We start from the raw sequence: 24,803 nt of genomic DNA on the forward strand, positions 1-24,803 counted from the left end.
AATTATTTTAGAATGCATTTTGGGTCTGCAATAAACAGTATCCCCTCTCTGTAAAGCACCAATGATGCCCCATCATCAAACGCACTAAAGTTGAATTAAATTTATTTATCGTCTTTATCACATCACTTTACTAAAATGCAACATTGAAGCATATTCGTGGTCAGAAAATTTTAAACTGCCTATAGCCCGCGTCTTACTGTGTTATTTTTATCATTATTTTTTTAACCTGTCCTGTTCGGCAGCTCAGGCATGCAGTATGAGAAGTCTGGATGCCTTAAGGTGCTATAACAGATTTGGTCTGCAAAGGAGGAGTCTGATATACTTCTTCCTGTTGCAGTCTTACTGTGTTATTAACATTCAACAGTCTTGCGCAATAAAAATGAATATGTGCTTAATATTCAAATACCTCAAGCAGCTAAACTGGTTTTAACCAGAAGATTCCCATGAAAGATATTGTGTGTGATTTCCTCAAATGCTTCTCTTAACGTGCTGACCTGCTGTAGAGGTGCAAGTACGAACATACTGCACAGTTTTTATTCGACTATACAACAAAGAACTTTCTTGAATCTATTTGTTCATTTTTGTTATTTTAGCATCCATGGAATCTCTGGACTTCGTGAACCCTTACTTGTTCAGGTACAAAAGGAGGAATTTTTTAGTCAAGGGGAAATTGAGACCTTCAGACCTTGATGCTCTGAAACATTTTGAGATTTGCCCTACTGATCTCTTCCTCGTTACGTACCCCAAATCAGGTAAGTTGTTTGCTGTGTAATTTTTAGCTTTAAAATCAACACTGACAGTTTCTTTATCACGCAACTGATTGCAAATTAATTAAATCAAAAAATCAAAAAAAGCTCATTGACAAACAATTTCCATCAAAGTTTTCGTCAACAAAATCACACTGCATCACAGAGAGTCAGATCCATGTTTGAAGTCCTTGTTTTATAGAAGTGCTGATTCAACTTTATGATGATTTTCGAGGATGCACTTTTTGTAGTGCTGTTACGTTATACTGACAGATGTTTTTGTTTTTTGTGCACAACATTTATATCAGTGAGGGTAAGCTAAATGCCAGAAACGGCATTTAGCTTTAGCTTTGTTTGTATTTGGCTCTGCAGGCACAGCATGGATGCAGCAGATTCTGGTCCAGATTATGGAAGCTGCACACCCTGACTGGGCAGAAGATGTGAGCAACAGGGCACTGGTTCCTTGGCTGGAGGAGAGAAGCTTAGACAACCCTTGCCGTGAAAGGCCAGATCCTCGGATCTTTGGCTCACATCTCCCACCTGACATGTTGCCCCAGGGAGTGAAAGACAAACAAATCAAAGTAATGCAAACATTGTTTCAAGCATCCATGTGTGGCTGAATTCCCCCCAAAAAGATGCTCATGCCTCTGAATGCAACTGTACTCCTGCATGCATATCTGTTTCCTTTAGGTTGTGTATGTTCGAAGAAACCCCAAAGATGTCCTGGTGTCCTTGTACCACTTTGCCCAAAGTTGGGTAATGCTGGAAACACCGCGGAGCTTTGAGGATTTCTTTCAGCAGTTCCTGGATGGTAATGGTAGGTTCAGTATGATGGGGTTATGTTTTGTTAACCAAATACTAGTCTCACTCACATTTTTCATTTATTTTCAGCACTGACATAAACATACTTTTCTCCTACAGTTTACATGGGATCATGGTTTGAGCATGTGCGAGAATATCACGAAGCACAAGATCAATTGAACATCCATTTTGTGCAGTATGAAGACATGTTGAAGGTTGGGAATTTTTTTGTTGTATGTGTAACGGGATATTTGACCATGATAATATACACACCTCAGAAACTGGAAAACTGAACTGCAGAAAAAAAACAGAATTCAATTAGTTGTAAGTACTTTTCAACCTATATAGAATGAAATACAGTTTAGAGTAAAGATATTTAACGTTTTGATAATGTTTAATTTAATGTTTGCGCATCAAATGTGCCATAACATTTCCAATGGAAGACAGGTCTTGGCTGCAGGCAGGCCAGTCTAGTACTTACACTCTTTAACTATGAAGCCACAAAGTTGTAACATGTGCAGAATGTGTCTCATTGTCTCGCTGGAATAAGCAGAGACGTCCCTGAAAAATATGTCATGTGGATGGCAGCATATGTTGTTCCAAAACCTACAACCTACAATTGTATCGTTCTGCGTCTGCGGGATGTCAGCACAAGCACATGTTGAAATGACGCTGCACTAAGTAATGTTTAGGAAACAAAAGCATCGTTACTGGCAGCGTTTAAACCTAACACTGTCCTGCTGCATTTCATGAACACGCGACAAGTCAGCAGGGCCACTCTGTCAAGGGACACTTTCTGTGTGCATATCTGGTGGATGTGCCAGGTGCCCTGTGTCTGTCTGTCGGTGTGGAATAACCAGTCGACCAGTTCTGTCTGGTCACACCCTTAACTTAACTTATGATGTCAGCGGCATTCCATGCCCATGTGAAAGGTGCCTTTTGGGCGTTGTGCTCTTATGTGGAAAGAGAGAAAACAGTGCCATTTTACGAGTCTTGAATCAGAACGGGCTGCAGTTGAAGCTGCAGTAATGAACTGTTTTTATTGACAATGATTTTCCTAAGTGTTCCTGAGCCTGTGTAGTAACATCCTTTGTAAATTTATGTTGGCTAACCTGTTAATCCATGGAAAGTTATAAAAAGGTATTTTTTGAGTATTCCATGTCTTACATTACCCCTGTCCCAACTTTTTTTGGACTGTGTTGCAGGCATCAATTTCAGAATGAGTTTATATTTACAAACAACCAAACAAACAGAAAACAATTAACATTTTTTCAGTTTGAACATTAAATATCTTGTCTCTGTATTGTATTTAATTGCATATAGATTACAAAAACATTTGGAAATCATGGCATTGTGTTGTATTCGCATTTTACACAGCCAACATTTTGGAACTTGTGTTTTATAATTTCATTCAGCAGTGTAGCAATGATTCATTCATGGGCCCACAGAGCATGGATATAACAACCCTGACCAAAGAAGGCACTGTTTAGCAAAGTGTGTACATACAGTGACTAGCAACAGACAATGTTCAAACAAGATTCCTGCAGATGTTGGATTTGGGAGATTTTCTGTTTTGTACATTATGTCAGAAACATCCAAAATATACTCATGTTGCATAAATACAAACATTTCCATATATATCTGTGACTGACAGGACCTCAGAGGGGAAGTTGTTAAGCTTTGTGCTTTTCTGGGAAAAGACTTGACAGATGAAGCTATTGATCGTGTTGTGGAGGCGTCCACCTTCAAAAACATGAAGAACAACCCCAAAGCAAACTACAAGGACTTACTTGAAACTAACCGTTACAAGAAGGAAACCATGCGCAAAGGTTTGTCCACTCAATGTTTTATATTTCCAGACAAAATATTAAATGGTGGAGAAGAAATAAGCATCTCTGACTTTTTCTGTCTGAACAGGTATAGCAGGCGACTGGAAGAATGTCTTCACAGTGGCTCAAAACGAAGATTTTGACAAAGTGTTCAAGGAGAAGATGAGCGACTTTCCTCTGACCTGCACCTGGGAGATCAAACAGTAGCTCCTCTTGAAGCTCAACCTTTACCTATGAAGTAAGAGTCTCCCTTAACACAGAAACAGTGATTTACTCCCTGATGCATGATTAACAGCAAATGCCAATATTTTTTCTGGTGATTGGGTTGTGTGTTGTTGATGGGGTTTTTTTGTTTTCCTGTTTAAAAAAAATATGGGTTGTTTTTGCCTTAACTACAATAAGTTCTAAGAAACCAAAGAAAAATCCTGCAAGTTCACTGCTCTGCACTGCTTTGTTTACCTTTGCATGAAGTAACGGTGCGTACCCACTAAACGCGATTAAAAATGATCGCGCCTCAAGATTACATACAAAGTCAATGCAAAGACGCGATTTGACGCCTCATTTTGCCGGGCGATGCGATGGACGCGTTTGCGCGGCGCGTTGGACGCGAAATTCGCGGCGCTCGAGTTGAAATAATTGAACTTTTGCGGCGTCGTCGCGTGAAGACGCGCCGCGACAGCCTATCTGCGTTGAGATCGTCATCGACGTGCTGACGTATGGACGTCCTGGTGTTCCCTCGCAAAATCTAATCAAACCGCCAGAAACAATGGAGGAGCAGCTTATCGTCGCCGTCACCGCTCACCCAGAGCTGTACGACAGTTCCTGTCCCTTGTTGCAGGAGACGGTGGAACTCGCCGAGCTCACGCCTAGCCCGCAGACGACGCTGGGAACTTCTCCAGAGCAGGTGCGGTGCAGCGATCGTCAACGAGAGAATGAAATGGCGGAAGAAATGTTGTTGTTTGGGCGGGCTCAGCAGCGGCGCGATTTAAATCGCTGTCGAGTCCCATTTTGGGGTTTTTGTACGAGCGTCAAAACTGGAGCGTCCGGCGCGACGCGATTTCATTTGAGGCGCGATGAAATAATTTTTTATCGCATTTGGTGGGTACGCACGGTTACTGTTTCTTCTGTGTTGCTACTTTGCTGCAATTTAGAGAATTAAGAAAATTATAATGTAAGGTTTTGTTTTTAATTCAATGCAAATAAGAATATAAATAATTTGGTCCTAATGATTAGAGTTGGTAATGTACCAACAAAAGGCAATCAAAGTAAAGTGGTTTTGAAAAAAATCCTACAAATTGATTAATAAATCTTATTCATATTGTAGTAACTTGTTAGTTTCATGATACAGATTTTTTAGAGGTTATGATTTTTCTTATGCACTATATTGCATATAATCAACAACAAAGTAATCAGTTAAATGGAAGTAATGTATTTTGCTTTTCATGACCCTTTGATATTTTGCAGACAATGCAAAGGCAGAGTACCTTAACTTCCAAAGAGTCAAAGATCAGATTTGAGCTCAAGATTTTTATGTAGAGAAATAACTTCATTGAGAAAAAATAAAGACTTCATTTCCAATTTTATACCTACAATAAATGTAGATGGACACCAAAACACCTTTAAAGTCATTTATCTTGTGCCTTAAAATATACTTTTCTGTCGTTTTGGGTGAAGTGACCCTTTAATGCAAAGCACATATAAATGATCATTTAACCATACAAGTAGGACAACAGATCTCTATAGCAGTGTGTATGCACAGGGCCATAGTCTCTCGTAGTTTTGAAGTCATTTCATGCTTGTGCTATGTTAATGTTTCACCCATTTATTTTCTGTTACTGCTGCATCTTTATTTATTTCCATTTTTCCTGTCACTGAAGAGTTCAAGTTTATCATCATGAGTTCAAAGCAGTTCGATGAATATAAGCATTATATACGCATGGTCATTGTGTTGATTTTACACCTCTTGTCTCGCCGGGGCTTTGATGAGCCGTCAATAAATCCACCGGAAACAAGTGATGTTGTGACTCTTTTTTTCAATTGGACGGTCAAGCATGAAGTTCAGCCCTGGGACAGCCTTGTGCCTCACTGCGCCAGTATTGTCAATTTCCTGACTGTGTGAAGACGTACAACCCACATAACTTATTTTTTTAACAGCAAGGCCCTTTGAGAGCGTCCGTAGCTGAACCATATTTAACCTTTCTGTGTCAGACCACCCGCCAGTGGCTGGGCCTCTGGCGGCCCATTCACCACCCCAGTGGCACCGACAAGCTAGCCAAATATGATATAGAGCCGGACGGCAGACCATCAGCACAATTTATTCCCCACAAAACGCAAACATCTTTAGAAGATGTGTTGTGCGCTGCCTCACAAAGGCTCTGTAGGCCACAATGCCACAGCAGCACTATAAATTACCTTCAGTTTGAGGTGGTGGATTTTATGTAGAGAACGTCCACACCCTGCTCTTCCCATGATACAAAAAGCATTTTTCCCAGGTTATATCTCACACTGGGCGTCTGGCTGAGTGAGCTGGGGGTTAGCAAAAGCAATATCACTGATTTAGTCAATTTTGGTTGTGTTAAGTTTGGGTAGAAAGCCATGTAAGATCACACAAAACTAAAAATGACTTTTCAGAATCTTTATGTAGAGAAAACTTGAATAGAGAAATGTTGTTAAATATTTTTTTAATATTATTAGTTGATTTATTAGAATTGGCATTACATTTCAAACACCAAAAAAAGTACAAAGACCAAATAATAATTTTGTTCTCATTATCACTTAATCTTCATCTTATTTTCTTACTTTTCATAATTTTCTGAAATCCAAAAATGGCATTTTTAAATTTCTTGTCTTCACAAATCCTCACATTTGATAAGTGACGTTTGACATGAAAAATTACTCAAATGAATAATCGAATCAATCTATCAAATTATTAATAAAATGACTAATCAAATGATTAATACTTAAACTAATTGTTTCAGCTGGAAGGTATTTTACTGACACACAGACTTTAAAGGGGACCTATTATCCTATAATGCTTATTTTCAGGGTTATACTTGTATTTTGGGTTTCTAGATCATGTTTGAATGTTTATTATGTTAATTATTGAATAATTTAATGGTTTTCCTCATACTATTGGTCTGAATATACCTGTATTAAGTGTCTAAGATGCCCTGTTTTAGTGTGTGTCACTTTGAGACCCCCTCCCAAAAAAGCCCAGTCTGCTCTAACTGGTCAGCATTTATGGGTCTCCAGTACCTGAAATCTTTGCATCTCTGCACCATCATTGCAGCATGGGATTGACTGTATTAAAGTACAGCTGCACCATGAAAAATTACTAATCATAGCTCCTAAACCAAAAATCTTCTCAAGTGGACATGTTCTACCAGGAATGTGATCCAAAATCGGGAAGAAATTACCAACATCTGCAACCAAGATGGCGTGATTCGCTGATGTTAGCATGTAGCTACATGTAGCAGAGTACTCCACAATAAAAGTTTCTAAACACAACCTGACATGTTCCAGCCAGAATACCATCTGAAGTTAGGACGAGATTAACAATACCGGCAACCAAATTTGCATGTTTCCCTTATGTCAGCATGTAGCTACATGTAGCAGTGTGGGCTACGTAATGTTAACACTTGATGTACGAGAGGAGCAGATGACGATCTTAAGAAAATCTTAAACATCTTATAAAACACCTTGAGCTTTTTTGCTCACAGGGATTACTTTTACATACATTTACCTCATTACTTGAAGCTTTGGCCAAGTTAAATATTAACATCTGACATTGTAACATTTTATATTTGGCAGAAAATAAGAAAAGGCATAAAAGTGTCTTTTAATAACAGATAATTTTTAGATATTTGACTATTAATTACAAACCATTAATAATGTATAATGTTTGTGGCTTATGGGAGCAAAAATTTTATTAAAAGATAAATTAATTTTCTTTTAAACTCTTGAGCTAATCTGAGGAAAGATAACTACATGTGCTTGCACTAACAGTCAAAAGATATTCTACATTTTTGTGTTTGTGAAAAGTGTCTCAATACTTTCTGACATCCTCACCTTGTCTATGGCTCTCAACCCCAAATTTAAGACCAGCATCTAAAAACAGGCAGCAAATAATTTATTTGTACGAAAGGCTAAACAATGTTTAAAATATTCTGTCTAGCACTGTAGAATTCATAAATGTTACTCAAACAGGAGTAAAGTGCATTTGTTGGGTACTATTTTTAGCGGTGGACTGATTTGAATTAAAGTAAATTTGCAGCAGCAGGATGGTGTGTGTGGGATTGCCTCAAAACAAACTGTAGCCCGTGTTAATCAGAATCAAGGAACTTCATTCTCCCTGTGCAACAATGCGGCTCTTTGTGTGTTAAGTTTTTAAATGTTTTGTCACAACAATGTCACAAACAATCTATGTCAGTAATGAGGAGAGTGTTGGGTAGGTTTTAAAACTGTAATTGATTACTCATAATTGCTTATTATAAATGATTAATGTTACTTTACTAATCACTCAACAGCAAATTAAATGAGTTTTCTGAATGATTATTTTCTTTTAACACTCTGCACAACTCAAAGATGCCTTTTAATGACTCAGAAACTTTCACAGCCATTCAGTTTGTTCACTGAACGCAGAGAAACCAACCAGTCATCAAACTCCCGGTGAGACAGCAAATAAATGACACCCAAACTGACGAGTAACACAGTGTTAGTAGGATTATAACTGCAGTGCAATCACTGCATTTCAAATTTTAATTCCTTACACTCATAACAAGAAAACTGCAAAACACTGCAGAGGAAAAAAAGCTTAATTACTTTATGCTTATCAGTAAAATCAGTGCATTTTGTTTTGTTTTACTCTTTTCATTCGATTCAAGAAAAAAATATCAAATATAGCCACATTATCCTTTAAATGTTTGCAGAGAAAAGAGGTGTGTAATCCATGATCCACGCCTCTTGCAGTCCAATTTTCCAGTTTGATTTTCATCCATCAGTCAGTCTCTTTGCTCTGCAGCAGCTCCTTCTTCATCACCGTGTTGCCTTGTCATGACCTTTGCAGAGTGACACTCAGTGGTCCCAGATGACCAGAGGACTGCGGGACAATCCCAGTTGGTTAATAATTACTCCCAGTCCACAGTGGAGGAAGCCTGACCCCAAGCACGGCACAGCAAGTCATGGGCAGCCCACGGCACCGCTGATAAATGAACCTCAGGACCATGGATTCTTGAAAAGAGAGTGGGCAGCATACCTTTAAAGTGTTTCCATTTTTGCACAAACGTAGGAGTACAAAGACATCAGGAATGAGTGGGAATGTCAGAAATTAGGTTTCTATGCAAAGGCATGTTGGGAAGGAATCTGAAGATCATTTTACCTCTCTGCAGCATCACCGTTCCATAAAATATTATTGCGATCAGTGTCCTGAAGTACAAATGAAGGACTCTAATAATATTTGTCTTACAATTACAACTGATGAATGTGGCTTTAAAAAAACAGACATTTTTTCTCCAAGAACTGACCCCGTTTAAGACTTTCATTTCCTTTGGAGGTTTGTGTTTTTTTGCGTGTGTTTTTGCATGTGTGTTTGACAGAGAATACCGCATGGAGTTACGACAGTGAGAAGAGAGAAAGTCCAGCAGAGAGCAAATGACAGAGCGGCGCAGAAGCAGCGAGGCAGAGGCCGTGGCTTTTCTCAGAGATGAACATTAATAATATCACGAGCCACAATAGAGGCACTGAGATCAGAGAGATCACCTCCATTGTCCCGCCATCTCCTACTGACACCGACCGCTCTGCTGAAGGGATAATAAGAAGAATAGAGGAGCATAACCTGGCTGCTCACCATGTCCCTCTTTTTAAAATACATAATGGCCTGTGGTCCTCTGCGAAGCCTTTAAAGCGTTGTGTTCAGACTTGATGTGCAGAGAGATGTAGAGGTAAAGGCCACATTTTAGCTCAAAGTCAGCACTGTTGTGAGTTGCTGTGATCTCTGTCTGCAGAGTTTGAAACATATTTTTTTAATCACAACAGCAATTTCAGAGTTGGCCTTTCATTTACATGCATTTTTAGTCCTGCTTTGATTTTTGCTCCATTTATATTGACGTTCAGTTTATTTGTTAACACTTGAAAAAAAATATGCAAAAAAAAGCAGCGTTAGCTGAGAGAAACAAACAAATGAGCATCTAAAACATTTGAAAAATTCAAGAGAACATAATAAACATCATGGAAATGCACACAAATGGAGCATACTTATAGAGGTCAGAGGTTAAGCCTATTTTTGTACATAGACTATTGTCTGTTTTTATGTAGTATGCTATGGACCTTTATTGGTGTCCTTAGTAAAGTCATTATTAATAAATTAATAAATTCATTTTTAAAGTGTCCACAGTTCCAAACATGTTTTTTTTATGTTTAATATGTAGGAATTTTGGTGCATTATTTTTTTTCTAAGAAAACATATGAACAGAGAATAAGAAGAGCCTGAATCAAACAGAACACCATCATCTGTGCGGCACTGATGTTGCTGATCATGACTTTGCAGCTGAAATGCATCTATTTCTGTTTATTTTGCCCTCATTTAACAAGTAAATCTGTCTCTTGGTGCTGCTGCTTTATTTGTTTTTGAATACTGTTCCTTTTAACCACTGGCTGGAGGTGATTTAAATCAGCAGAGACACACATTTAAGCACATATAAAACACCTAGTACCATTAGTTAAACTTAACATAAATAAAGAGTAACTGTTTGGATGGCTGTCATCACATATTTAATCTGTAGCATGTTTGAGGAGATCCAAGCACTACTGAAGGCTCGCTGAGGCCCTGAGGTGCTGCAGAATATCACTCGTGAAAGGTGGACCAGTGTCGATAGAGCAGAGGTTCAGCGGCTGGTCATTAATCATCAGAGTGGACAGACACAGACACTCTGAGGTGGACAGGTCTGACTCACTGGACTACAAAGTGTCCTTGACCTCACCTCTGCTTTTATCTAGTTATTTTCATGATTTTATACTACATTTTGTATTTTTTGCACTCCTGATTGCATTTTTCTTTCCCGTTTTCTTGCATCTTTGTGGATGAAACATTTTTAATGTGGATAGATTTTGATTGATTGATTAGCTGCTCAAAGACGACAGCTCTTTCTTCTGCTGATAGGACCTTGTATTACAGAGGGCAGTGTCCCAATTTAGCTTTTCAGTTGTTATTGGCCCCTAAATCAGTGTGAGCCCTAAAGCAATGTTGTTCTAAGATTGGGTCATGACCTCAAGGTGGGTCACAGGAAGATTAAAATGGAATTTTTTAGAGCGGTTGGTATCTGATCTGAAGCTGCAACATAACAGTTTTTATGTTGTCAAAAGATGTCAAAAAAGTGTCAAAAAAGAACATTTAAAAAGTTAAAAAAACAACCAATGTTGGCTTGTGCGTTTGGAGCTTAAAAAAATGAGAGAAACGTCCTGTCTCATTACTGTTCTTCATCCGTCTGCAGCTTTTTTTCCCCATCACCTCTACAGATGCTTTCATCTCACTATCTTATCCGGAGTGTTTATTCAAAGCCTGATGGACCTAAAGCTCCAACACTCCTAGTGTTAACGCTCGGCCTTCCGTCTACGTATACCCACTTTGGCAAATAAAGAAGATGAATGTGTACAAATCTGAAAGCAAACAGCCGAGATTGTCAGCACCGCGGGAACACGATAGGGGCCAAGTGAATGATGATGTCGCTTAGCTCGCTGACAGATCACTTAGCAAGCTCGAGAAGGCTGCTCTCAGATTCTCCTCTCCTCTCCGGGGACGGAGCTTTCGTCCAGAGCCATTTTTCAGCCAATTTATTTCTTGATGTGGTCTAACCTGGGGCATCTCCCGCTGGGGAGGCTTTATGTGGTGATTAATGACGGGTATTTAGCCCAGGTACCTGGGGGAGCTGGAGCCCATCTGCACAACACTGACAGGTACAACGCTGCACTCCAGGACCAGACAGGACAGGACAGGCCTGCAGCAGACTGGAGAGTGGCAGACAGGTGTGATGACTGTGCCACCAACAACCACTGTTTCATGTAGTTTTTTACTGTTGCCAGCTGGTTGCAGCGTTTTTTAACCAAACTTTGCAGAATTACACAAATTCCAGATCTGTTTTCATTTAATTTTCTTGTTTTTCTTGTCTTTCCTCTGCAAACTTCCAGAGCGTCACATAACGGAGCAAGAGGACCTGCTGGCAGAGGCCAGATGATTTAGACATCTATTATACGCTTGAACGCCTTGTCTTCTTCACTCCATCACAGACCATCCCTCAGCAGAACAGGCCCAGATGCCAGAAGGACCCTAATGAGATTAGGCTGCGGACAGGTTGGTGGCCAGTAGCTGTCACAACTACTCTGTCTGTGTGTGGAGAGATTAATGTGTGTGTGTTTGCATGAAAGCGTACTTGTGTGAGCTCACATTCGTGCATGTATGTGATAACCGAGTCCATGTGAGCGAGTGCGCGCAAGCTGCCACGCTGATGGTGATTAATGAGCGAGATAATCCATAGTCTCGTTCTGTCAATGATAGACACATCAGCAGACCCCCAGAGCCTGATGAACAGACTGTGCAGCTCCATCAGTCAGCATGCACACACACACACACACACACACACACACACACACACACACACGCACACACATGCAGGTAACACAAATATGACGTGCACACTTGTGACAGACTCCTGGTTGTACTCCAGTTTACTACTACATCAGAAAAATCAAATTATGCTAGAATAATTGATGATTTGTCTTGAGCCGACAGATATTTTCCTTCTGAATCATTAATTGTCCTTAACCCCTTTGTGGACGTACACCTCAGCTCTAAAAGCTAAGACCATAGTAATACAATGCTAATGATAGGCTGTCCATAGAGCCAGCAGTCTGCATGCACAATGCTTGAAACCCTGCGGCCCCAGACTCCTTTGAAGCCCACTGAGATCAAAAAGCAATGGTCCATGGAGCACAGACTAGGTGAGGAGTATGGGCAGAACAAGAGACGAATGGTTGGAAGCAAGGAGGGAGGGACGGAGGACAATGCCTGCAGGACAGGGCTGCTGACTTCCGAAGATAAAATCATATTTTGAGGGCAGGCGTCCAAAACTCCCCGTCTGCCTCTGTCTCCCCTCCTGCCTTCCCTCCTTTCTTCTCTGAATATGGACAATGACTGTTTGCGTTTACAGAACCATAAATCAGAGGTGCCCATTGCCACAGAGCAGCTGGCACGTTTGCCAATAATTATAATTATTAATCATGCTGATTTCACGGTCTTCAGCGGGACGGCAGGAGACTGCACGGGACAGGGTGCGGCTGGCGCCTCCGGGACTGCAAAGCAAAAGGGAAGGGTGGCCTGCAGAAGAGTGGGGGAGGAGGAGGTTAGAGAGAGGGGAGGGCTAGTGGCAAGGATGGAGAATCATTAAAGAGCTGAGGCTCAAATTAAAATAAAAATAAACTGAAACAATGTTTCTTTATAATATACATAAACAATGTCAGGACCCCAAGAAGAATGACAACATCAGATATTTCAGGAACCCCCTGTAACTGATATATTTTTATGATCGTCTCATCATGATGGGAGCAAAGGAGGAAGTCAGGTGCAACATTACAGAGCAACAAAGTTGGTATAGGGCGGAGGCATGGACGGATCAAGAAACATCACACTTTAAAACACAGTGAATCACAGTTTGATTCCAACCAAGAGTCAAGACAGTTTTACAGCTGAACATGATCTTTCCTAATCATAATTGTGATACTTGTAGATATTGACAGTTTTCTTAATAAAAAACAATGTATGGACTCATAGAGAGGTAATCCTTCTCAATCATTTCTTAAGTGTGGCAGGTGTGATCAGTGTGTGGCAGTGTATTTTTCCGCAGAGACTCCACCCTCTGCTTATATTGTCTTATTTTCGTATTTTTTTGTGTTCAGATGGCACCTGCCACATTAGCCTGATATGCAGACAGACAGCGTCACTTGAGAACATGTTGCGTGCACATGATGTGCCACAGAACAGCGAAAGGTTGAAATGCTGCCAGTAACAATGTAATTCACAAAGTGCAAGGTCATCAATAGACTGGGTGGGAGGTGGATGGGTCCAACAAACACCGGACTTTCATGTGGGAGTCTGATGTTCTCTTCCAGTCTGAGTGTGATGTTTTTTTCTACACTTGTAGATGTGCCTCCCTTCCCTAACCCTTACCATCCATGCCAGCATGTGTGTCTGTTGACATTTCGGGGTTGGTTGCCATGTGCTGTTGTTGCCTCATCATAACCCCCCATGCAGCATCATGCCACCATGTGCATTTCTTGACATCCCAGAATGTAAAGAGCAGACCCTGAAGGATACCTAGAGCATAAAATGTAGATGCTGAAGTCCACTGCAAATGGCAACATGTGACAACTTGGGATGAGCACTTATATGAAAATCCTGTATAGTCGGTAAATTAATTTTCCCACCCATAATAAGTGAGAGTTTTGTGCCTAAAGCTGACAATCACAACATAAAGTTGAAACCTACAGAACTATTTACTACATATAAAATGCACAAATTTACTAACATATCAGTGGTTTGCAGAAGCATACAATAACAAAAATGAATCAGGTGAATGGCTTGTTTTTAGTGGTGTCAGAACACTAAAATATGATTCGTAACAGTTTTCTGGGGCTGAAAATGATTTTGCTTGTAACTTCAAACAGCTACAATGTGTTTTGTCGTTTAATTTGGAGGACTTGTTAAAGAAACTATTTTGTGCCGTCTTTTACTCCGCCGGCTCTCATTTCCATCTCATTTTCTTCATCCTGCATGAATATAAAGCTTCAGGTGATCGCTCCCAACATCGAGCCTCTGGAGGACTCGTGTTTAACTACTCACATTCATTCCAACAGCTGCTGCCAGTTCCCTCCTCCTACTCAGGCCCTCTGCTAACCAGCTGCCTTACAGAGCCCGGTAAAGCATTGTGAGGAACTGCCAGCTTGTGTCATCTGCCTTTCACTTCGACAATACTGTAAATACACGGATGACTGTATAATTAGACACTTAATTAGCGGAATATGGTGTTTTACTTGTTAAAATGCGTGCGTCTCGGGAAGCTGGCCACGTTTGTGTTCCTAAACTTGTGTAAGAAAATGTAAATATGCTTTTGTGTGTGTGTGTGTGTGTCTGTTGTCGTACTATATGTCGTACATGTACAGTACATATCACACACTGGACAGATGGGTGCTGCACGGGTGTGATCATCGGAGACCTGAACCCTGTTGTACAAACCCAGCAAATATCAGGAGACCTACAGGGCACAGCTCTGGTTTGAGGTCAACACATGTCTGCGCTGGCACAAACACACACTGAGCAGATGTGTTATTCAAATCTGGGGACAAATAGCTGTTCGGAGAAGTGCTTCATTCTCTCTTTGAAGCGGCAACACAGCTATTTGGGATGGTTTTTAAATCCTTTAAGGCAAACTGAAATTTGAATCCCCCTCCCCCTTCTGAGTAAGGAAATATAACTGGCACAATACTGCACAAGGACACAAGTTTCATTTCAACATTTGAAAGGGGAGGTTTGGGAGTCTACCACCAGAACATTTGGAGCGTCAAACATTAGGTTTTCTGCATTCTTGTGAATTTTTATCTACCACTATGCACCTTTTCTTTTTATGGTGTAAACAGGTGTAATTTTGTCAAAATAAAAGTCCCCTGCTCCTTACATGTTAGTATTGGGAGAAAAATGCACATGTTTAAGATATGAGGTGGATTTGTCCCCTGCACTACTCCTTAAACTCTACATCTATGATACTGCAGCTCTTGTTTGTAATGGTCATTTATTATACATCCATCCATCCATTTTTCTCCACTTATCCAGAGTGGGGTAGCATTTATTAGATGAGGAAAAATCATCCTGTTAACTTGGCTTGCTAACATTAGTATTGATTCTAAACAGAAGTAACTGTACAGTTATTTCAGTTCAGTTCAATATATAGAAATACAGGTGCTCTTCGGATCCAAGGACGTATGGGACCAAAACGGAGGCAGAGGTTAGACTTTGCTTTGCTTTGTGGTCAATAAGTTGTAACCAGAAAAAATACCACGGTACACTGCTTTGTAAAAGTTAAAAAAAGGAGCCTTTAAAATAAATGGATTTAGGGTCTACATGTTTCAACACACAGTCCAGGCAGGCAAAAACAAGTTGCAGCTCACAGATATACTGAGGCTGCTGTCAGGTGCCAGGCAATCAAGAGTGGCACTGGATAATTGTCACAGATGCAATCAATGAAGTGAGTGTGCAGACAAACAAGTAAACCCCACGATTTCCCATATAGGTAGATTCCTCATTTAACGCCCCTGTAGAGCACTAATGTAGGGAGTGGCATAAAGTTTAACTTGAATTTATTCTATTCTGTAATTTGACATCATCATTTTGTGAATTCAGCAAGAAAATCAGTTTTTATTTCAGTTTGACTCTAAATTGTTGGCGCCTGTTTTTATCCCGGCAGTATTTAATCTCTCCCCTCCTCTGCGTCTCCGCAGGAGGGGAGAAAATTGACAGCAGGTTTGACAGATGACCTCAGTCAACTCTCCTTCTCCATCTCCTCCACTCTCCATCCTTCCTTCTCCTCCTCCTCTCTCCGTCCCTCTCCTCTGACTCTCCTTATCCTTGCCATGCATAACACAGTGTCCCCTGGGCAGGCCCGGACAGGGGGCCGGTCTTGGAGGCCAAACCCGGAAACAAAGCACTCTGTGCCATTCGAATGCCCTCCCCCTGGGCTGCTGTCCTCCAGGGAGAGTGCTCTCTGCTGGGCCGGGGCTGTTAATAAGCTGCTAATGAGGAAACAGACCTCTATTCTCTGCTAACATCAAGACAGATGGACACACAAGACATGTTTGTTTTAAACTTCTGACTGATATGACGGATTAGATGAAAGAAGGGCTCTGATTGGTCCATGTAGCTAGATTTGTAGTGATTTGTTGTGATTTTAGGTACTATTATCAATAAGAGTAACATTAATTTTAAGAAAATAATAAATATTGTGTTGCTGGTAACTGCTACCAGATTTTCTGAAATATTTTCTCCATTTTTTGACTTCTTTATGGCAAAAAATTGGGGATACTGTTGCTCCAGGAAAAATGGGAGAAAGTTTGGTACCTTTTACACATAATGGTTTTCCTTTAGTCTAATGACTCTTTTTCACCCAAATCTGCACGTGTACTAAGGTTTTTTAAACAAAGGAAAACCCGCTAAAAATAGACAACAGACTGCTTTGCTATTATGTATGTGTGTGTGTGTGTTTTGTTTTTTTATGGATTGTCATGTTTGACATATTAGACAGACCGGAAAACAAGTAATTAAACATCAGAAAGCAGTATGGAGGCTAGTGAAAATGTTACAGTGCTTACTTCTTTTTTATTTCTCTTACCTATTCAGCTTCTCTCTCAAACTTGACTAAATTTGGAATGAAAAATAGGAGAAAAATGTAAATAAACATGAATGGAGCCACTGCTATAGTGGCATTTAAGTGTGTCAGAAGAAATATAGGATGAGAATGTGGATGTGGTCGTGGCTGTGGAAAAGAGGCCAACTTGGTATGACAATTTTGCCACAAGAGCAAGTATTTATTAACATGTATTAACATTTAGCAGAGTCATGCTGATCAGTGCGTCATTTCATTATACATTTCTTGGTTGGTTAGTAGACATAGGTTGTAACAGTAATTACACATTGAGATGGTAACACTGTCAGAATTTTATCTCAGGCTATTTGATTGCAAGACTGAGGCAACGGACATCCTTTAACCTCTCTCACTGTGCGACATACGACCACGTTTTTAGAGCCACGACCAAAGATAGTGGCACGTTTCTTTTACGTTGGTCATCTTTCATCTGGGACAGTCCAAAATCACACAGTGTATACTGGGTTTTAGTCTAAGACAGACACATTATTAAGTAAAAATGAGACAAGGCCTTAAGAAAAGACCAGACCAATTACAACACTGCTATCAGCCACCACCCACAAGACAAGAAAATAAAACAGGCGCTGACAAAGATAAAAGCTTCAGTCTGACTCTGAAACATGACATGTCAGGATGACAGAAAGACTGAATAAAGAACAGGGTGAAAAATAGAGAGAGAAATGTATCAAAGACTAGCGACAATAGCCATAAAATTATACATTCTGTGCATCAATTTACCAGAATTTGCTTTGTGACTAATTGTTTGCCACAAGCTGCCATTTTCAGGAGGCATATTGTGAGTCACTGCATCTTTTACAAACTCATCAACATCACAGTTTGTTCTCATGTGTGCCTTTGCCCTCACACACTGTCCCTCCACCTCTGCAGCGTCCTCTCTCTCAGTGTGCAGGAGGAAGCGGCATGCTGTAAACTCTGCAGGCCAGATGTGATCCAAAGAGACAACTGATGGTATTAAAGACACCAACAGAACTAGGAAGTGTGCCTTTTCAAACTCTGCATTGTCTACTGAGGTCCATCAGTGCAACAGGAGGACTGACAGGAGGTCCGCACTCAAGTGCCACGCTCGCATTGAAGCCCCCATCCCCTCTCTGTCTCGACAGGAGGCCCATGCAGTGCTGTCTGTGCCAGGCAGGCAGCCCGGCTGTGTCGAGCGGCGGGAGGCATAACAGACAGGTATTGATATGGATTTCTCTCCAGTAGGCCCCAGCAGAGAGCCTGGGGACTGTTAATAGGCCTCTAACGGGATGACCAGCCCGTGGACGGCCCCCACCGACCCCCCAGCACTCGTGGAGAAGAGGAGATGATAACAGATGGAGGAGGGGGGGAAAGGCGCTCTTCCTGTTTGACGGACAGACGGAGAAAGGTGGGGATGAACACAGGGTGGGCCTCTGGCGAGTGACAGCTCTTCATGGAAAGCAACAGTGCTTGGTGTGTTTGCTGAGGACAACTTTTCCTTTCGGTGGCATCTGTTACAGTAGTTTGAAGACATGTTAACAAAATATTCTACCACTTGAAGTTGTAGATGAGAAGGGTTAAGGCGAGGGATTGGGAGTTCTGAGAGGTTAACGTGCTGCAGACTAGCAAAAAACACTAAACTTGGAAGACTGTTTGTGTATTCACTCACCAGTTGTCTGCTTGTGCTCTCTTTAGGCCCCCTTTCACTACTAGATTCTGAGATAGATCTAGCCAGAGTAAAAGGGGAACTTCAGTGACATCAAAGTCTGTTTATCGGTCTTGGGTAGTACCACTACATATTTGAAAAGTTGTAAAAAGCCCTTTGTGGCTCCAAAGGGATCTTTGCAAAGTCTTATAATGTTTGAAAATTTTAAAAAAGTATACGTGAAAAATTCCCTATAGGAATTGTTCAGCTCCGCATATTAATTTGTTAGCAGCAATATTTCAAACCAATGCCTGTCACTCCCTCCAGAAAATACACAGCACCATGTTTTTTTTTTTTATCATTCATGAATCCATTCCTCTGTCATCAAAATCCACCATCCAACTATTTTAAATGTTCAACAATATACAAATAAAAACTTGCATTACACATAAACCGCATGACCCTAAATATGCACAATGAAAAACAAAACAGACACATAGACATACCCCGCTGGCTGCACAACACCGAGCGGGAATGAGTCCACTTTGACAAAAAAACACCAACCTATAACAGGTGAGGCAATAATACTTCTTCGTCTTAACCGTAAGGCGGAGTGTGAACTTCTACCACTTCACGTCTTCTTTGAAAAAATATGATGCAGCTGAAATGTGTCCCTGTAACACAGTATCGAAACATAGTTCCTGCTTGTTGAAATAAAACATTGATCCAATAAAGTGTAACAACAAATCAGTACCCTTGAACCTTTCATGAAAGGTGGCTTTTGGCATGTGTGTCTAAAGCCAAAATCACTTACCAAGTTGCGGTACGTTGGGAACAAGAATGGGCTGATATCTCTGGTTCTGTCACATAAAGGAGCAAATCTGACTCACTACTGTAACAAATCCTGTTTTCCCCATCAGAGCAAACTTTCTCTTTGGCTCCAGCTCTGCTTAAACCCTCCATTAAGCTATTTTGCTCAGCAAGTATAAAATGAGGCTTATGTATCGCATTTGCCCGAAAAACTGTGATGAAGTGTTGTATACTACTCCTCGACTGCAACAGGGTTGTGGATAGCTTGGCCATCCTCCCTGGTGGTAGTTAGTGTCATGGTTAGCAGCTGCTAGATTCCAGTGCAGCATCCAGTGGCTATTAGCACAGCATCTGCTGCTGCTGACATTTTCAATATAGCAAATCAGAGCAGTGCTGCTTTTATGACATTATGTACTAGACAGAAAGACTGCTGTGCAAAGCTACTTTCACTTTTTTTTTTTTTTTTTTTTACAGAGCAGGACTGTGTGTGTGCGTGTATGTGTGTGTGTCTGTGTGTGTATGTGTTTGTGTGTTGTGTTTTTTATCTTAATATGGACTGTACTGTAAATCAGTGTAAATATTTTTTAGATTTAGCTCCATGTGCAGAAGTGTGGCTTTATATTCAAATGCCAAATCACAAATTTCACCTTACAGTCGTATCTGTGAAAAGATTTCACTGATACTTTTTACATTATAGAACTTTATTATTATAGAGTTGTAATATTTATTCTTCAAAGTTAGCCCAATGTGGCACATTATTTTAACAGGGAACTAAGCTACCATAAAACTTCAGTTAATAGTAATAATATTTGTCCACACCACTGAACTTAACAGGCTTATATTTGGGACAAGCATCTGAAAAGGATGTGGTTTTAATTCATTTCACACAAAACTGTTGATCAGCAAAGATTGGAAATACAGTCAAATTGTAAATTTAAAACTTTTTTTTGCATTTTTCTTGCTTACTATGCTACTATGCTGCTCTTTGGCGCTCATGGCTTCAGTAAAATGAACTGACTGATTGAAATGTAGAATCTTATCAAACTAACCATTGTGTAGCAAATCCATATTGACAAAACATTTATATTTGTATGCAGATCTAAGCAGCTAACTAACGTTATCTCCAGCAGGTAGCCAAAGAATGTCTAAAAAAGGATCTGCATGGTAACCAAGCCTCTAATTAAGACAGGTGAGGGGGGGGGGGGGGGGCTTAGTAAAAAAGGATTGGGCATTTAATTTTGAAAGGCTTATATTTGAAGTTTTACGGCAATATGAGAGAAGCAGTTTGTGGTAGTATTTGGCTTTTTTGAAAAATCAGCTCAGTGTTACAGTATAAAGGTTGTGTATGAATTAATTTTAATTAGCTGCTAATTTTGAAAGAGTGACTATATACTAAAGTATGGAGTAATAAAATAAACTCTTCCAGCCCATTCTCATTCCCAAGTTGTCACATATTGACACTTTGTCACACCCTCCATGTGATACCAATGCCGAAGTTGCTCTTTGACATCTGTATGAGACACACCGGGCTTTCAACTCCAGTGTAAACCCATCCGCAGCAATATTTGATGATTAGAGCAAGTGTCATCGGATAAAGATCAAGAAAGTATATATAGTGTAGAAGGAGAAAGGTGTGGTGGATTGGTCAAACAAACAAACTGTCACCTAGGAGACTGCTGTTCATGTGAAACCAGAAGTCAATGCTGTTTTAACTGAACACTAAATCCATCCATCACATACTCACTCATGTCATGCATTTGCAATACTTTATGTACTTATTTTACCATGCAATTTTGTTGCCTAAACCTAACAGCGACCACTGGATAACGTTAACCATCTGCAGGAACATGTTTCACCCTGCTGACAGCTGTGCGTCACATAAAAACCTCCTTCTGTGTCGGAGTGTGAGAGGAGTGTGAGAAAGGTATTTAATGACCTGAGATAAGAACGTGTTGAATCAAGATTTTCATTAGCATTTTTTTTCCTGAATGAATCAATAGAAAGAAAATAAAGGAATGAAATTATAGTCAGGAGTGTCTACATTCTCACTTGTTTCAACCTGTCAACCCCAACATAAAATAGTAACCGAACACACATAATGACAACAATCATTGGTATTATCAGAATTATTCTCATTTATCGGGAAAACAAACACCTCTTTTATAACCATGATAGGAGAAAGGACAACATCCATCATACTGTAAAGCCACAATCTGTTCAATCATCCAAAAAAAAGCAAAATCAAATACTGAAAAATAATTATAATGAAACTTCAGATTAGTTTGGGTGAGATCTAACTCTAAAATTATCTTCAAGAAACAACTAAAAGCTCTTTTTTTCTCTATAAAACAATCAAGCTTGTCATTGCTTTAATCATCTTTGAGTAGATTTCTAAATGTGTTTGCGTCCCGCCTTGTTTGGTTTGATCATTTTATTTTTACAGAACTTTGCTGTGATGTGCAGTAAAAATCTAGTTATTCTTTGAAATATGCAGTAGTCAAGCATGAAATTACTCTCTGGTAGCAGAAGGGTTCCTCTCTCTCTCTCTCTCTCTCTCCCTCCCTCACTTACACACAAACACACACACACACACACACACACACACACACACCATCAGACATTTTAAATGGTTTATCTGAAACCTCCGATTAAAGTGAGACACAAAAGATTCAAATATTGCAGATGTTCAACAAGGTTTAATGGCATGTATGAATTTGAAGATCATCACTTCCACCACAACACGACCCACTGCAGCACACACTCACACACACGCACGCATGCACGCACACACACATCCCCCGGCCCATCACTGTGTCCTGTCTGATTGGGTGAGGTCTCGAGGGAGTCATTAAGTACAAAGCGTTAACATCTGCCAGACATTACTGAGCCAGAGCAGTTTTGATTTGTCCATATGATGACTCTGGCCCATACAGAGGCTGTTTGTGTGTGTGTGTGTGTGTGTGTGTGTGTGTGTGTGTGTGTGTGTGCCCGGTTGCCCACTGCTGCTGTCACTTCTGGTTTCACACCCATGATAATGCCTGTTTATAATTAGAGCTGTGCTTTCCTCGTGTGTTTCCCTCTCCTTAGCAGTTGCTGCGTTCACGCTGCTGAGACTTGCCAAGCGGCCGGGGCTGGTCATCTTCACAGCAACGTGATGAGATCTTTTTTTTTTTCTGTGCTTTAAGTGAACCTGACTTTTGATTTTGCTTTGCTTTATGTATGTGACTTTCTGGGAGCACCAAGAAACTTTGAATGATTAAAATAAGATATTGTATGTTATTATGAGGCGCTATAGAGAGATCAGATCAAAAGGAGGTTTCAAAAACACAGCTCAGAAAAAGCAAGACTGATTGTGAAAGTCTGAACAAAAACAGAAAGAAGTTCAGAAAGCTATTATATCTGAACAGTGTTGACATGTTCTTTACCGGCTAACATATTAGCAGATATCTCTCCAGCTGCTGTAGCTGCCTAAAGTAGTTCCTTCCTCATGTCCCAGCTGGCATTGGACAGCAATAAGATGTCAAAAAGATTGTAAACGATGTGTTTTGGTCCCCATAAGGCACAATGCCGTTATTTTACGGCAACATGACATTGGATTTTGGATACTTAACAGCATAGCTTAAACAAAATACCAACGTAATTGACTGTCAACATTGTTGACATTGTCCATCAAATGGATGTTGCCCAACATTGAATCTGGACACCCAACGTTACAACATGAATTCAAGCTTTAACATCTACGCTGGTGGCCAGCTGGAGTTCTACACGTTCCAGCAATTAAATATGGACAGGGGGAGCAACATTTTTCAAATCTGATCCCTCTGTCATTGAGGCATTTTGTCTTAGCAAGTCTGTAGTTTGCTTTACATCTTTGAATTATCTTTGTGTGTCCTATACACAACACAACACAACACAACACAACACAACACAACACAACACAACACAACACAACACAACACAACACAACACAACATCACCAAGCAACCGGATGAAATTTTCATAGTAGTTGGTGATTTTAATCAACTCATCCTTCAACTCTAAAGAGTTAAACTTTGTTTAAAAAATGACTAATAGATCTGCCGTCTTCTTCAACATCTGACCTCTGATAACAATTCAGATTAAAAATGTATTTATCATATTGATACAAACAGTATAACTTGCATTGTCAGTTTCTGCACTTGATCCCATTCAAGAGTCAACCATAAACCTGCATACCTGGTACAATGAGGTATTAATTTTGATTGATTGATTCATTTTTATATATATTTTACTTTTTCGATGTAGTTTTTAGTTTTTGAGGGACCACAGAGCTGCACGCAGAGAAGGAAAAATAGACTAGTCACATGAAGATAGCTGAACATCTCAGCGCCTGCGTGGCAAAGCATGGCTTCCATGGTCAGTGCCAAGAGTTAGGATCAGGACCCAAATGCAAAACAAAAAAGGGAAGACGGGTGTACAAATAAAAAGTGAGCTTTAGAGCTAATAACATTAAAGGGAGAACTCTGGTGAAGACAACATGGACGAATCAGAGGGAGAAAAACAGGGCAGGATCACAGACAAACTGACAAGGAACAAATGGAAACACAGGGAACTAATCAGGACAATGAGACACAGCTGAGGGTGGACACAGGAAAAAAGAGGGAAACACAGGGATAACAAATGAAGGTGTAGCAGGTATCACAAGGGTGGAGCAAACAAGGCTAAAACAGAACAGCTGTGTTAGAAAACAGAAGAGAAACAGACAAAGGCAGGGAGAACTAAAGACACAGGAAGATGATAATTGAAAGTGAGAACAGGTGATACTAATCAGGGAAACACAAGGGCAAAAAAAAAACCCACACAAAGACAGGAAGTAAAACCAGACATGACACATGAGGAGTAAAACTACAAAATAAAACAGAAAACAGAACATGAATAACAAGAAGCACGGAAAACACAAACAGAAAACCCCAAAACAAAGTTCACACTATAACACAAAACCTAAAATCATGACAGTCAGATTAGCTTCAGTTGATTATGATGGACGTGCTCTGCTGCGGACACACTGCAATGATGTGTCCCATGTACTTTGGCCGATAGTTTAATTTGTAATCTTGCTTCATGAAACACCTCACAGTAGTGAAGTTTAATATTTTGCTGCGGTCATACATTTATTGACTTAATTTACATAAAATTCAACATGTCAGACTTTGCTGGATAGGACCAAAAAAAGTCCTGGACTTATCGCCAGTGTTGTTTCTGGTGCTGTTTCAGTCCATCAACATTTATCAAAATGAGACCCTCTCCATGTCTGATCTTGGAAAAACTGTAAACAGAGACCTTTATACTGGAAAATGAAATCATGGATATTGTCATCAGGTTTTTGTGTGCAGCCTCAGTAGGTCCTGCTTGTTTGTTTTTCATGGCTTTTATGTTTATTTGTATTTTATGCATTTATATACAGTATTAAATGTCTCCTGGTGTATTTTTAATGGTCACTAAAAAGTGAGTTTCCCTTGGAGAGACAATAATATGAAGTGACACTATTTTTATCAGA

General features: G+C 40.1%; 1 protein-coding gene across 1 annotated transcript; it reads left to right on the forward strand.

Moving 5' to 3' along the window:
- Positions 1–452: 452 nt before the first annotated feature.
- On the forward strand, positions 453–4,342 carry LOC121954917 (amine sulfotransferase-like). The gene is made up of 6 exons (XM_042502660.2): positions 453–752; positions 1,119–1,327; positions 1,437–1,563; positions 1,668–1,762; positions 3,202–3,376; positions 3,465–4,342. Exons 1-6 carry the CDS (start codon positions 599–601, stop codon positions 3,581–3,583), a joined length of 879 nt encoding a protein of 292 aa, XP_042358594.2. The 5' UTR covers positions 453–598; the 3' UTR covers positions 3,584–4,342.
- The last annotated feature ends 20,461 nt before the right edge of the window (positions 4,343–24,803 follow it).

The sequence above is a fragment of the Plectropomus leopardus genome, chromosome 13 (genome assembly GCF_026936395.1).
Source record: "Plectropomus leopardus strain MGB_pleo_1.0 chromosome 13, ASM2693639v1, whole genome shotgun sequence".
Taxonomy (NCBI): Eukaryota; Metazoa; Chordata; class Actinopteri; order Perciformes; family Serranidae; genus Plectropomus; species Plectropomus leopardus.